This window comes from Bos javanicus, chromosome 12 (genome assembly GCF_032452875.1).
Source record: "Bos javanicus breed banteng chromosome 12, ARS-OSU_banteng_1.0, whole genome shotgun sequence".
In the NCBI taxonomy this organism is placed as follows: Eukaryota; Metazoa; Chordata; class Mammalia; order Artiodactyla; family Bovidae; genus Bos; species Bos javanicus.
The window spans coordinates 70,153,768-70,168,278 of NC_083879.1; the positions used below are offsets into that span (position 1 = coordinate 70,153,768).

Sequence of the window (14,511 nt, forward strand, 5' to 3'; positions counted from 1 at the left end):
TGTGTATGGATACAGTGATATAGAAATATATCTATATAGTGATGTAGAAAGTGAAAGTGAAGTCGCTCAGTCGTGTCCGACTCTTTACGACCCCATGGAGTGTAGCCCACCAGGCTCCTACATCCATGGGATTCTCCAGGCAAGAATACTGGAGTGGGTTGTCATTTCCTTCTTCAGGGCATCTTCCTGACCCAGGGATCGAACCCAGGTCTCCCTCATTGCAAGCAGATGCTTTAACCTCTGAGCCACCAGGGAAGCCCAAACATGGGGTTAAATGTATCATTACAGAACGGCTCCTTTGATGAAGTTTGACCTGAGACTTTCTGACTAGAACTACTATGTTGGGACCCAAGGCGAGTTACCCTTCCTAGTTGCTTTTTATCTAATGTTGATACCCTCGTTTTGTTGTTAGAACCTTAATATATACGTAGAATTATATATTTAGAATTTTATAGTGAAAAATAAATTGAACCACAACTGAAATTAAAAAAATTTTTAGTACCTATATTCAAATACAAAAAAAACCCAAAATTTAAACTTATTAGTGTTTAAACCAACATGTGCAAAATTATATTATTTTCCATGTATTCAATGTAAATGTCACTGAGATCAGGAAATGTTGTATACTGTCTTCAAAAGCTTTGTGTTTTACCATTATTTCACATCTCAGTTTTCAGTAGACATACTTCAAGTGGTCAGCATCCTATTGTGAGTAGTGCTCATTTGTTCAATAAAGCAGAGTTCATTGTATGAACTGGGTATGGAACAACAGACTGGTTCCAAATAGGAAAAGGAGTATGTCAAGGCTGTATATTCTCACCCTGCTTATTTAACTTCTATGCAGAGTACATCATGAGAAACGCTGGGCTGGAAGAAGCACAAGCTGGAATCAAGATTGCTGGGAGAAATATCAATAACCTCAGATATGCAGATGACACCACCCTTATGGCAGAAAGTGAAGAGGAACTAAAAAGCCACTTGATGAAAGTGAAAGAGGAGAGTGAAAAAATTGGTTTAACGAAGCTCAACATTCAGAAAACTTAAATCATGGCATCTGGTCCCATCACTTTATGGGAAATAGATGGGGAAACAGTGGAAACAGTATCAGACTTTACTTTTTGGGGCCCCAAAATCACTGCAGATGGTGATTGCAGCCATGAAATTAAAAGACGCTTACTCCTTGGAAGAAAAGTTATGACCAACCTAGATAGCATATTGAAAAGCAGTGAAGAAAGCTGAGAGCCGAAGAACTGATGCTTTTGAACTGTGGTGTTGGAGAAGACTCTTGAGAGTCCCTTGGACTGCAAGGAGATCCAACCAGTCTACCCTAAAGGAGATCAGTCCTGGGTGTTCATTGGAAAGACTGATGTTGAAGCTGAAACTCCAGTACTTTGGCCACCTGATGCAGAGAGTTGACTCTTTGGAAAAGACTCTGATGGTGGGAAGGATTGGGGACAGGAGGAGAAGAGGACAACAGAGGATGAGGTGGCTGGATGGCATCACCAACTCGATGGACATGGGTTTGGGTAGACTCCGGGAGTTGGTGATGGACAGGGAAACCTGGTGTGCTGTGGTTCACGGGTTCGTGACTGAACTGAACTGAAACTCAATAAATTTATGAAATATAAATTATATTATCATATATTGTATCAATTTTGTAAGTTTTTAAAATATAAATTATTATATTATAGTTAGGATATTGTGCAAGCAAAGGACAATATTCTTTAGCTCTTAGAAGGACATTTCTGTTAGTTGTCTTAATTAGGCCTCCCATGAACTCTGAGACAAGGATTTGAGTGAACGTAGGTAATTTAGAAGTGATCCCAGGAAACATTTGTAGGAAGTGGAGAAGTGAGACCGAGAATGATATTAAATCAATAAAAAGTGTGTTAACAACACAGTTACTGTTTGGGTTACTGGCCTCCTTCCTGCAGGGTCACCCTGGGAGACAGAATTGTTCCAACTGACAGGCAAAGGCACTGGGGTGTTTATCTACCCACTCCCCATCCATCATTGTTTGAGGGCTGAATCCAGGGGTTCTGGCTTATCTTGCGTATGTCCCCATTGTGCTCCCACAGGCAGAAAAAGGCCCTTCAGCAGAGAGCTGCAGGTAAGCAGTGAGTTGCCTGAATTTTGAATGAATGTCAGAGGACATGAGCTGGGAAGTGACAGTTTCTGCTCCAGCTTCTTCTGCTCCAGGTCACACCAGCCAATGAGGGATCCCCTTAGCCTCAGGAGCCCCAGAGACTTGATGCCACCAAGACTCTCTGTTACACCACTTGTCCTGTTCACTTATATATCCCTTGCTCCTGGAACAGTTGTTGGCACACAGTAGGTGTTTAATAAATAGCCATGACTGTATGACTTCCCCTTGAGTACCTGCTTTATTCTTTCAGGCATCTCCACATAAATGGGGCACATGGCTACCAGCAGTGTTTGGTCATATCCTTATAACTCCCTCATTAGAAATGAAAGAGAGTCCTTTCCCTTTCTAACTTCAGGAAAAGAAACAAAGATTCTCAAGGAGGAAAGCAAGTTAGTCTGATGTGGGCCACGAGGTTATTTCTGTGCCAAACCCTCTGGACAAGAACATGGTATATTATGATTGGCTATATTTGATTTGAGGGCTGACTCTTGAGCTTACAGAGGTGGATAGATTGATAGAAATTGCAGTAACAAAGAAATTGTTGCCATATTCAGAACTGTGGATATTCACTGGAGTATATTCAAATTCTGAATGTCATCTCTCCTATGTGCCTTGGTAGAAAAATGCTTGAGGACCAGCACTGTCTTAACTGAAACATTTTATTAATATTACCACTCTTATACCTGGGCTTTCTAGGTGGCTTGGTGGTAAAGAGTCTGCTTGCTAATGCAGGAGACTTAGGAGACAGGGGTTCAGTCCCTGGGTTGGGAAGATCTCCTGGAGAAGGAAATGGCAACCCACTCCAGTATTCTTGCCTGGAAAATCCCATGGACAGAGGAGCTTGGTGGGCTACAGTTCATGTACTTGCAAAGAGTTGGACATTACTGTAAACCTACTTTAGATTTAACATGCTTTTTTGACTTTTTGACAGGATCCTTTAGACCATTTAATAATTTATAGATTGCACATATACAAATTTGTATCATGTGTCCCTGAAGTTTGGGAAGGAATTATCAAGTCCAACAAGATTGAATCTCTCCTTAGAAGTTGTCTCATCATCCTCACTAGAGTCAGTGTCTGCCTTCACTAACTCAGCGTAATGTTTTCAGTGTTCATCCATGTTGTAGCATACATCAGGATGTCTATCTTGCCAAATAGTATTCCATTGCATGTAATATCACAATTTATTTATCCACTCACTAGTTGATGTACACATGGTTCTGCACACCCCTAGTATACTTTTTGACTTTTTTTTGAATAATGCTACTATGACTTTGTATCAGGGTTTTTGTATAGACATAGGTTTTCATGTATCTTGGGTAGAAAACTAGGAGTAGTATTCCTAGGTTATATGGTACCTTTGTGGCTGTACTATTTTACATTCCTACCAGTGTATGAGGGTTCCCGTTTCTCTATATTCTTTCTACTTGCTATTGTCTTTTTAGTTATAGTACTGAACCATTTAAGATCAGTTGTTGTTCAGTTGCTCAGTCATGTCCGGCTCTTTGTGAATCCATGGACTGCATCACACCAGGCTTCCCTGTCTTTTACCATCTCCCAGAACTTGCTCCAACTCATATCCATTGAGTTGGTCCATTAACGTCAGTAAACAATTGCAGATAGAGGCCTTATGACATCATCCCCATGTTTACAAGCTTGTGCCTGGCCTAGTGGTCATGTACCTAGAAGGCCTTCATTTGTTCAGTGAATAAAAACAAACAGACAAACATTTTCTTGTATATTGCCTTAAAACCTAACGTTTTTTACAAAGTGTATTCACAATTTCTGAGGCTTACAATAACCCTGTAGGAAGTAGGAGAAATATGGGTTTCTATTTTAGACCTGAGAAATTTAGATAACAATCAAAACATCAAGATCTCTGGTCCCTGGCTTCATATACAGTCTTCCCTGTATAATTCAACACTGGTTCTCAATATCTCTACTAAAAAGTATATTAGTTAATGTTCAGAAAAAATGCTAAGTTTCAAAAGATCTTAATTTTAAAAAAACAAGAGAATGGACTGAGTGTATTCAGCAGTTTGGAGATCGCTAATTATGATCCTGAGATGGTAATGGGGACTGGAGACAACAGTCTGGGGCAGTCTGACAAGGGAAGTCACTAAACGTCCATCTTCAGCAAGAAATTTCTTCATCTTTGAAGTAGAACTAGGGCTGGAAAATGTAGGCAATGTCAAAGAGACCATCAAAGAGAACTGTAAATCAGATGTGAGGACTGACTATAAAGGTTGTAGATTGTGTTATCTGAGAAAGAACTAGCATCAGAAAGCAGGTAATTGAAAAGTTACAAATTTCAGCTCTCATTGTCTTCCTTTTTGTAACAGAAAATTTCAAACAAACATGAAATATCAAGAAAATAGTATAGTAAACCCCTATCATGTCCATTAATTTAAAATTATCAACATTTTGCCATTCTTATACATTTGACTTAAAAAGTATTTGAATACATTAAGGCCTTCCTCAAAAGCCATTTTCCTTCCAGCTTTATTGAGGTATAATTGAGAGTCAAAAATTGTATATAGTTAAGTTGTAGTCTGATGACTAGATACATGTGTACATTGTGAAATGTAATACTTCACACTTTATCCATTTTCCCTTTTTTTATTTTTTATGTTGGGAACACTTAAGATGTACTCTCTTAGAAGATTAAAAGCATGCAGTACTGTATTGTTAACTGTACACATACTCAGTTCTGTAGCACATACTCATTTTTGAATGGCTGAAGCTAAAAGCCATTATTAATAACAATGTTTTAGCCAAGGGTGATGGGCAATTGTCAAAGAATAATAAAGTGATCTTGTTATAAGCACCACAAACTTTGATCTTTCTTCATTTATGGTGAAAGGGAAGGGGAGCTGCTGAGCTAGTAAGACAGCCACACAAACAACTAAAGATTTGAGTGAGAGCCCAAGATCTTATTCTTTCAGTTATGAAGTCACTCATTCAAACAGCATATTCTAGACACTTTTCACACACACTGTCCATCCTCCAGTGAGACAGACCATGCTGGAATCTCACTTGAGTCTAAATTAGGATTCATCATTCACTTATTTGAAGACCTTGGACAAGTGCTGTCCTCATTTTTCTTATCTGTAAAGTAGCGATGATACTACTTTCTTGAATAGGGCATTGTTAGAGTTAAAATGAGGTAAGGCCCCCAGAAAAGCATACGGCCTGTGCCCTAGAACATATGTCACTCTTATTCTGCCAGGCCCTGAGCTCATGATGAAAGAAATCATAAGGCAGCCTCTCTCTCCCCATGTTCTCCTTTCCCAATCCAAGAGGGCAGCAAAAACTCACAGAAATCCCCCACACAATACAAGATGTGAGATGCCAAAAGCCTTTCCCAATAACTGCATGGATTTGTCTTCCAAAATCATTTGAGCTTTTCTAACCTTCTGTTACCTTTCCTTAGGTGTTTGTAGCTGAGAGAGTTAGTTCCTAGGCAGGTTGATAGGGAGTCTAGGGGTCCCCAAGGGGAGAGGGGTCTGGAATTCTCAAGGAGGAAGAAAGGACAAACTTTTTTTCTTTCTCCACATTCCTTAGGATTATGTAACAATAATGTATTCTGCCTAAGGACAGTCTTTGGATTAAACTTTCTGTTATCTTAAACTGTAAATTATGGGAGTAGACCTGGTCTTTACAAGGATGTATCCTGCCTGAGGACAGTGTTATCTTAAAATGTAAATTATGGCAGTAGGTCTGATGAGGTCTTTACAACCTCCAGCCATTCTTTGGATTCATTGGAGAGTATATAAGTTCATTGCTAACACTAGCAAGTAGGTACTCTTTCTGCCTCCTTATGATGCCTGTGTCAGAAGCTTTCTCTATTTTGTTTATACTTTATTAAAACTTTATTACACAAAAGCTCTGAGCGATCAAGCCTCGTCTCTGGCCTCGGATTGAATTCTTCTCCTCCGGGGGCCAAGAATCCGGGTGTCTTCGCATGATTCAACAACCTTTCATAGCTCAACAAACAAACTGTGTTAAACCATGCTGTTGTTTGAGGTCAAATGCTTGGCCATGAATTGTGTATAACCCAAGTTACTAAGCTGGAGGCAAAGTGAGGCCAAACAAACCAAAACATAGGAGTTCAGAGCAGACAGAGACTTACTGTAAGGGCCAAAGCAAGGAGTACAGGCAGTTCATGCTCAAGAGAGCTGAACTTTCTGATGGATTTCAGGGGAGGCTCTTTAAAAGCACAGTGAGGGAGAGAGTCCAGGGTGTGTGATCAGCTACTGCTCTATTCTTTAATTGGTTGGTAACAAAGCTAGTGTCACAGGGTTTAGCATCATCAATCCTTAGGCTCCTGCTGGTCAGGGTTTTTGCAGTTAACTGCATCTGGTGGAGCTTTTAGCAAAACAACTCAAGATATGCATCAGACACTGTTACTAGGTTCTTCAGGGAGGAGCTATAGACTGTTACATGGCTGATCTACTGTTTAAATATTTTTTGACAATATGTTCGCATTCTTTTAATCATTAATCCTGAGTTGGCCTTTTGTGACTCAGGGAAGGCCTAGGAGAGTAAAGCTTTTCTACAACAAGAGACAGGCAGAGGAAAAGGGCGTGGGGAGGCGCACATACCCTGGGAAAGGTGCTGCTCCCCTACAGTTCTCCCACAGTGCCCTTTTTTGGTACTGATGAGGGCAGCTTGCCCAGAGGTCGGGCTGCTATCTCCTTTTACCAGCTGCAGCAGCGTGGGGGTGGGGGTGGGGTGGGGGTCGGCACGGGGGGGTTGGGGGGAGGTGCGCCGTGGAGGGGTGGGTGGCAAAGTCTATGCTCCCTCTGCACCTCCTCGGTGGGTGCCTGAGTTCACAGCAAGCACTTTGCTAGAGTCTGAAGTCAGGTGAGTAGGTTGGGGCGTCTGGGAGGACCCAGTGTGGCGGGTAATTCACTTATCCACCTCAATCAGCTGCCCTCATGGCCTTGCCTTCCACCTGCGTGGCTCCTTGCAGTGTCCTCCCTAACCTGGGGGTGGTGGTTGCGGGGCGCTCCCATCGCTCCCGCCCCCGGGCACTCCTCGGCTGTGGCAGAGGCGCTTAGCGGGCGACCTGGAAGAGGGGGAGCCGACAGGCAGCTGGCACTCCAGTCCCAGAGACGCAGGTGGTTCTCAGTCTCGAAGGTCTCTGTTGGGCCCTACAGGAACAGCGGCAGCGATTGCAAGGACGGCCACGATCCTCACCCACACCCTCGGCCAGCAAGATGTTGCAGGTGTTCCCGGAGAGGAAGCCCAACCCGCTGCAGGACGCGAACCTCTGCTCACGCCTGGTATTCTGGTGAGCGCCCTGCCTGAGCTGAGACGCGCTGCCGAACTTAATGCCGCAGGCACTTTTCCCGGGACCAAGGGGTCGGGATGAGGGAGCGATTTCCGCTGGCGCTCCTACTGCCCGGTTTCTTGCTTTTGGTGGAGCCCTCCCACACCGGCGGGGTGATTTCTGCCTGCGCCTGGGCGCCCGCGGCGGGCGGGAACCTGATGGAGGTGGGGAGGGTGCCAGGGACCTGGTGACTGGGGCGCATCTCTTTCCACTCGAAGGCCCGCTAGCTTCCAGTGCCCGGGAGCGGGAGGCTGGGACGCTGTCCTGGGAGAGTCATCGCCCAACTGGAGAAGGACTGGATCCCCACACTCCATCCTTAGCCGGCTTCCCCAGTTACAGCTCCGGAGTTCGCAGTTCTGAACTAAAGTTGCACTCGTTTACCCTCCTTCCTTTATCTAACTAGTGCCCTGGACTGTTGTCACCTTCCAATAATGTCCCCACCTTTTCCCATATTCCTTAGGTGACAGCTGAGTTCCAACTTCACCCGGCCCCTTCGTCCCTGTGTCTATGACCATGTCTCCCTCTCTCCCTGTCTTCTGGTACACCTGTTACTGTACATCCTTGTATTTGGTTTGGGCAATTTTCATGTGGGTGAATAACAGTTATTTTGTATTTAACGAATGGGAACAGTATTCTTGAACACGTTTTGCTTTTGCCTGGGACACACAGCCACGACTGAAGAATGTATTTGACCAGCCCCTTTTCTTAATTTGGAGTAGAAAATGGCAACCCACTCCAGTGTTCTTGCCTGGAGAATCCCATGGACAGGGGAGCCTGTAAGGCTACAGTCCACGGGGTGGCAAAGAGTCTGACACTACTGAGCGACTGAGCATTTCCTTAATTGCTAGTATTTCTGCTTCCTCCTTTGAGGACAACCCTGGGGATGAGGTCCCCGAAGCCTGTGGGGTCTTATTTCTAGCCTTTAGGGAAGTGGTACATGGTCTTGAAGCAGGTGGTCTTGCTACCTAGTTAGACCTCCTTCTCCTTGCCCCAGGACAGGCCAGTAAATTGGGAGAGGGGTTGTTTGGGCAAGGGTTGTTTGGGCAGTCTATTTGGAAAGTCAGAAGTCTGAGTAGACTGAAAATTAATGTCCTAGAAAACCATCTTACCAAGGTCTGGACACTAGTCTCTTTTATAGAACAAAAGGGAGGGAAGTGAGGAGGTAAAGTAGAAAGGCCATTTGTTGTTGTTGAGTTGCTAAATCATGGCTGACTCTTTTGTGACCCCGTGGACTGTAGCCCGCCAGGCTCCTCTGTCCATGTGATTTCCCAGGCAAGAATACTGGTGAGGGTTGCCATTTCCTTCTCCACAGGATCTTCCCTACCCAGGGATCAAACCCACACCTTCTGCATTGGCAGGTGTTTTCTTTATCACTGAGCCTCCTGGGAAACCTCAAAGGTCCTAAGTCATTGCAAATATCTCCTGGTCCCCTCTGAGTGTGTTAATATCTTTTGTCCTGAAGCCATTCATAGATGGTCTGGGTCAGGATGTTTCCTGTAAGCTAAACAAAGGTATTTTAGTTTAACATTAAGACTTGAGGGGCCATTATGTATAGTTTGAGCTATAGACATCCCTTTCCTGATTAACTTGTAGCAAAATCAATAGAATACAAAGGTTAAAATAAAAGTAACAGGTTTAACATGGAATCCAATTTTTTCTTCACTATTATAGTCCTTCCCTGGAGTCCTTTGTTCTTGAAAGCACTGAAGGTCCTTGAGCTGGGAGGAAACACAGATGAAAAAGGGCTCAGAGGTGAAACTCTTCTCCCACTCTCTTAGGCCACGCTGTGGGGCCTGCTGGGATTTTAGTTCCCCAACCAGGGATTGAACCCACACTCTGTGCAGTGGAAGTTCAGACTCTTAACCATTGACCCACCAGGGAAGTCCCTGAAACTTCAGTTTTCCATATAGTAGCTGAGACTATTAACTAGGTGGGTCTCAGCCTTTGGGCTTTGATCACACTTGGGTGATTATTAGATTTTTTGTGCTGAGAACCCAATCTTTTCATCTTTCCTACATATTCTGATATTTCCTTTTTATGGGACCACCTAGGGGACCCCAGGGGGATGGGAGTTCCTATGCTTTTTTCCATTGTGGTGTTCAGTTTGTGTAGCTGCCTCTCTGGGTCCTTTGGTGGCCCTTAAGGAAAGAGGGGCATAGAAGGAGGAATATGGATACTGGTACCTTAAATGGTAACAAAGTAGGCAACTGTCTCCTTAACTTCGAGCAGTTCTACAGCCAAAATTTTGGCTTTCTCTGCCTACTGATGCCAAATAAAAAAATATGGAGACAGAGTTTGGAAGGAATAGAAAGATGGCTTTAAAAATCAGCCAGCAGAGGGGAGAACACAGCAGGCTAAGGCCTCAAGAGCCACATACCCCCACCCCGGGGAACCAAGAGACTTTATATAGCCTGGCTCTTGTGGCCTTAGACTAAATGATAAAGTTCAGAGTAATGATGTTTTGGGGCTTCCAAGGTGGCGCAGTAGTAAGGAATCCGCCTGCTAATGCAGGAGATGCAAGACAGGTGGGTTTGATCCCTGGGTCAGGAAGATCCCCTAGAGTAGGAAATGGAAACCCACTCCACATTCCTGCCTGGAAAACTCCATGAATAGAGGAGCCTGATGGGCCATAGTCCATGGGTTTGCAAAGAGTTGGACATGACTGAACAGACACAGCACAATGAAGTTTTTGCATTTTTTTTCTTCCTGCATTATTTCAAAACAGTCACAGCTGGCATCAGGCAGCCTGGTAATTGGGGTCCACTTGTCTCTGGATTTTTGGTCTGCAGTCTTCTTTCTGAAATGCAAAAAAACTGTAAAGGGTAGTTTTCTGTAAGAGAGGTCAGGGAGAGCAAATACCAAGTGCAGGGTGTAATTTACCTAGTATTAGGGGGTAATAGGTTAGCTTCTGGTTACACTACAGGTTAGTAACCGTTAAAGTAAAACTAGAAGTGATTAATTCTTTCAGTCGTGTCCATGTTTCTTCCCTAGGCTGTTCACTGTTCTTACTTCCCTTGCTTTCAGGAGAGGAGAAACTTCATTTCTATTTTTGCTGCAATAGCAGGGCAAGGAACTCTCCAAGCATGTTCTGTTTGTGAGTTTCAAAGTGTATGTGCTTGGAAATGGGAAGGTGAAGACTTCTAATTTTGGACTAGGAAACTGTGACCCTGAGAGACCTCTTTAAATTGTTTGTTTGATATTTGATAGTAATAACACTGCTGCTGCTGCTGCTGCTAAGTCGCTTCAGTCGTGTCCAACTCTGTGCACCCAACAGACAGCAGCCCACCAGGCTTCCCCATCCCTGGGATTCTCCAGGCAAGAACACTGGAGTGGGTTGCCATTTCCTTCTCCAATGCATGAAAGTGAAAAGTGAAAGTGAAAGTGAAGTTGCCCAGTCGTGTCTGACTCTTAGTGACCCCATGGACTGCAGCCTATCAGGCTCCTCCATCCATGGGATTTTCCAGGCAAGAGTACTGGAGTGGGTTGACATTGCCTTCTCCAGTAATAACACTAGCTGTGGATAATTAAGTATGGATGATCAAAGCTCTGTTCTATCTTATAATCCCCCTAGTGGGTATTTTTTGCAAAGCTGGGAACTCTTCAGTTTCCATTAATAAAAGGAGTTTGTATTTCTCCCTGTACCTTTGAAATGGGAATCTGAGTTCTTGTTCATGAAGCCCAAGAATGAACTTCACTAACATGCAAACACTCATGGTAGCAAACAAGCAGGATTTATTTTAAGGTAAAAAGAAGTACAAAGCCCCAGCATTGACACCAAGAGTGGGTGAAGTGACCAAAAAGGTGAGAATTATAGCAGTTTATGTCTTTATTAGTATTGATCTGTTCCTTTTTGGCTGGCTCATGTCCCTGACATATGTAATCTCTGACCAATCAGTTTGAAGGGAACTATGTACATTTTGTCATCTTTATGTTTTTTTTTGATCCCCAGTTTTTCAGTTTTTTTAGACATTGAGTCGCCATTCCTGTGATTCTTTCTCATGACCCCAGGCCACTGTTTAAGAACCAGATGTATGGGTTAAGAGTTAATGGTCCATCTGGTAATTTTCTTCTTGATAAATTGGACAGCATTAATGATTGTCCTGTCTTGGGTCTGGATATTTTATGACCAACCAGACTGAGGTGGCATTCTTTTGGATGCCTGGAAACTGGAACAACAAGTATAGCTTTAAGTTAGTTAATGGGTTGAGATGTTTATTTGAGAGGGTTGCAATTAAAAAAAGGAACCGAGGTCTCAGATCTACACTAACTGCCTAGCAACTTCTACCTCACCTTGAGAGGTAAATAATCTACTTGGGCTCTCAAGGAGAAAAAATAGACAAAGGCCTTAAAAAATTTTTTTTTAGCAAGTTATTTATATTTCTTTATTTATTTGGCTGTTCTGGGTCTTTGTTGTGGCATATGGGGTCTTTGTTGCTGCATGTGAGCTTTCTTTAATTGCAGTGGGCAGGGGATGTTTTGAGCTTTGGTGCATGGGCTTCTCATGGTGGTGGCTTGTTCCGTTGTGGAACACAGGTTCTAGGGCATGCGAGTTGTTGTACCAGGCAGGCTTAGTAGCTGTGATGCTCAGGCTTAGTTGCCTCACAGCATGTGGGATCTTAGTTCCCGGACTAGGGATCAAACTCCTGTTTCCTGAACTGGCAGGAAGATTCTTAACACTGGGCCACCAGGGAGGTTTTTTTTTTTTTTTTTAATTTTATTTTATTTTTTAACTTTACAATATTTTATTGGTTTTGCCATATATCAACATGAATCCACCACAGGTATATATGTGTTCCCCATCCTGAACCCTCCTCCTTCCTCCCTCCCTGTACCATCCCTCTGGGTCAGTCCAGTGCACCAGCCCCAAGCTTCCAGTATTGTGCATCGAACCTGGACTGGCGACTCATTTCATATATGATATACATGTTTAACTGCCATTCTCCCAAATCATCCCACCCTCTCCCTCTTCCAAGAGTCCAAAAGACTGCTCTATACATCAGTGTCTATTTTGTTGCCTCATATACAGGGTTGTCGTTACCATCTTTCTAAATTCCATATATATGCGTTAGTATACTGTATTGGTGTTTTTCTTTCTGGCTTACTTCACTCTGTATAATAGGTTCCAGTTTCATCCACCTCATTAGAACTGATTCAAATGTATTCTTTTTAATGGCTGAGTAATACTCCATTGTGTATATGTACCACAGCTTTCTTATCCATTCATCTGCTGATGGACATCTAGGTTGCTTCCATGTCCTGGCTATTATAAACAGTGCTGTGATGAACATTGGGGTACACATGTCTCTTTCAATTCTGGTTTCCTCAGTGTGTATGCCCAGCAGTGGGATTGCTGGGTCATAAGGCAGTTCTATTTCCAGTTTTTTAAGGAATCTCCACACTGTTCTCCATAGTGGCTGTACTAGTTTGCATTCCCACCAACAGTGTAAGAGGGTTCCCTTTTCTCCACACCCTCTCCAGCATTTATTGCTTGTAGACTTTTGGATCGCAGCCATTCTGACTGGCATGAAATGGTACCTCATAGTGGTTTTGATTTGCATTTCTCTGATAATGAGTGATGTTGAGCATCTTTTCATGTGTTTGTTAGCCATCTATATTGTCTTCTTTGGAGAAATATCTATTTAGTTCTTTGGCCCATTTTTGGATTGGGTCATTTATTTTTCTGGAATTGAGCTGTAGGAGTTGCTTGTATATTTTTGAGATTAGTTGTTTGTCAGTTGCTTCATTTGCTATTATTTTCTCCCATTCTGAAGGCTGTCTTTTCACCTTGCTTATGGTTTCCTTTGTTGTGCAGAAGCTTTTAAGTTTAATTAGGTCCCATTTGTTTATTTTTGCTTTTATTCCCAATATTCTGGGAGGCGGGTCATAGAGGATCCTGCTGTGATGCATGTCAGAAAGTGTTTTGCCTATGTTCTCCTCTAGGAGTTGTATAGTTTCTGGTCTTACGTTTAGATCTTTAATCCATTTTGAGTTTATTTTTGTGTATCGTGTTAGAAAGTGTTCTAGTTTCATTCTTTTACAAGTGGTTGACCAGTTTTCCAAGCACCACTTGTTAAAGAGATTGTCTTTAATCCAGTGTATGTTCTTGCCTCCTTTGTCAAAGATAAGGTGTCCATAGATTTATCTCTTGGCTTTCTATTTTGTTCCATTGATCTATATTTCTGTCTTTGCGCCAGTACCATACTGTCTTGATAACTGTGGCTTTGTACTAGAGCCTGAAGTCAGGCAGGTTGATTCCTCCAGTTCCATTCTTCTTTCTCAAGATTGCTTTGGCTATTTGAGGTTTTTTGTATTTCCATACAAATTGTGAAATTATTTGTTCTAGCTCTGTGAAGAATACCGTTGGTAGCTTGATAGGGATGGCATTGATCTATAAATGCTTTGGGTAGTATACTCGTTTTCACTATATTGATTCTTCCAATCCATGAACATGGTATATTTCTCTATCTATTAATGTCCTCTTTGATTTCTTTCACCATAGTTTTCTATATATAGGTCTTTAGTTTCTTTAGGTAGATATATTCCTAAGTATTTTATTCTTTCCGTTGCAATGGTGAATGGAATTGTTTCCTTAATTTCTCTTTCTATTTTCTCATCATTAGTGTATAGGAATGCAAGGGATTTCTGTGTGTTGATTTTATATCCTGCAACTTTACTATATTCATTGATTAGTTCTAGTAATTTTCTGGTGGAGTCTTTAGGGTTTTCTATGTAGAGGATCATGTCATCTGCAAACAGTGAGAGTTTTACTTCTTCTTTTCCAATTTGGATTCCTTTTATTTCTTTTTCTGCTCTGATTGCTGTGGCCAAAACTTCCAAAACTATGTTGAATAGTAATGGTGAAAGTGGGCACCCTTGTGTTGTTCCTGACTTTAGGGGAAATGCTTTCAATTTTTCACCATTGAGGATAATGTTTGCTGTGGGTTTGTCATATATAGCTTTTATTATGTTGAGGTATGTTCCTTCTATTCCTGCTTTCTGGAGAGTTTTTATCATAAATGGATGTTGAATT

General features: G+C 42.5%; 1 protein-coding gene across 1 annotated transcript in view; it reads left to right on the top strand.

Annotated features, from left to right (window-relative positions):
• LOC133258057 (ATP-binding cassette sub-family C member 4-like) overlaps nucleotides 1-14,511 on the top strand; it is a 395,899-nt gene that overhangs the window by 14,167 nt on the left and 367,221 nt on the right. Inside the window, exon 3 of the mRNA XM_061434396.1 lies at nucleotides 7,309-7,442. Coding sequence (XP_061290380.1) covers nucleotides 7,369-7,442 — 74 coding nt within the window. The 5' untranslated portion in view covers nucleotides 7,309-7,368. The remainder of the gene's footprint in view (nucleotides 1-7,308; nucleotides 7,443-14,511) is intronic.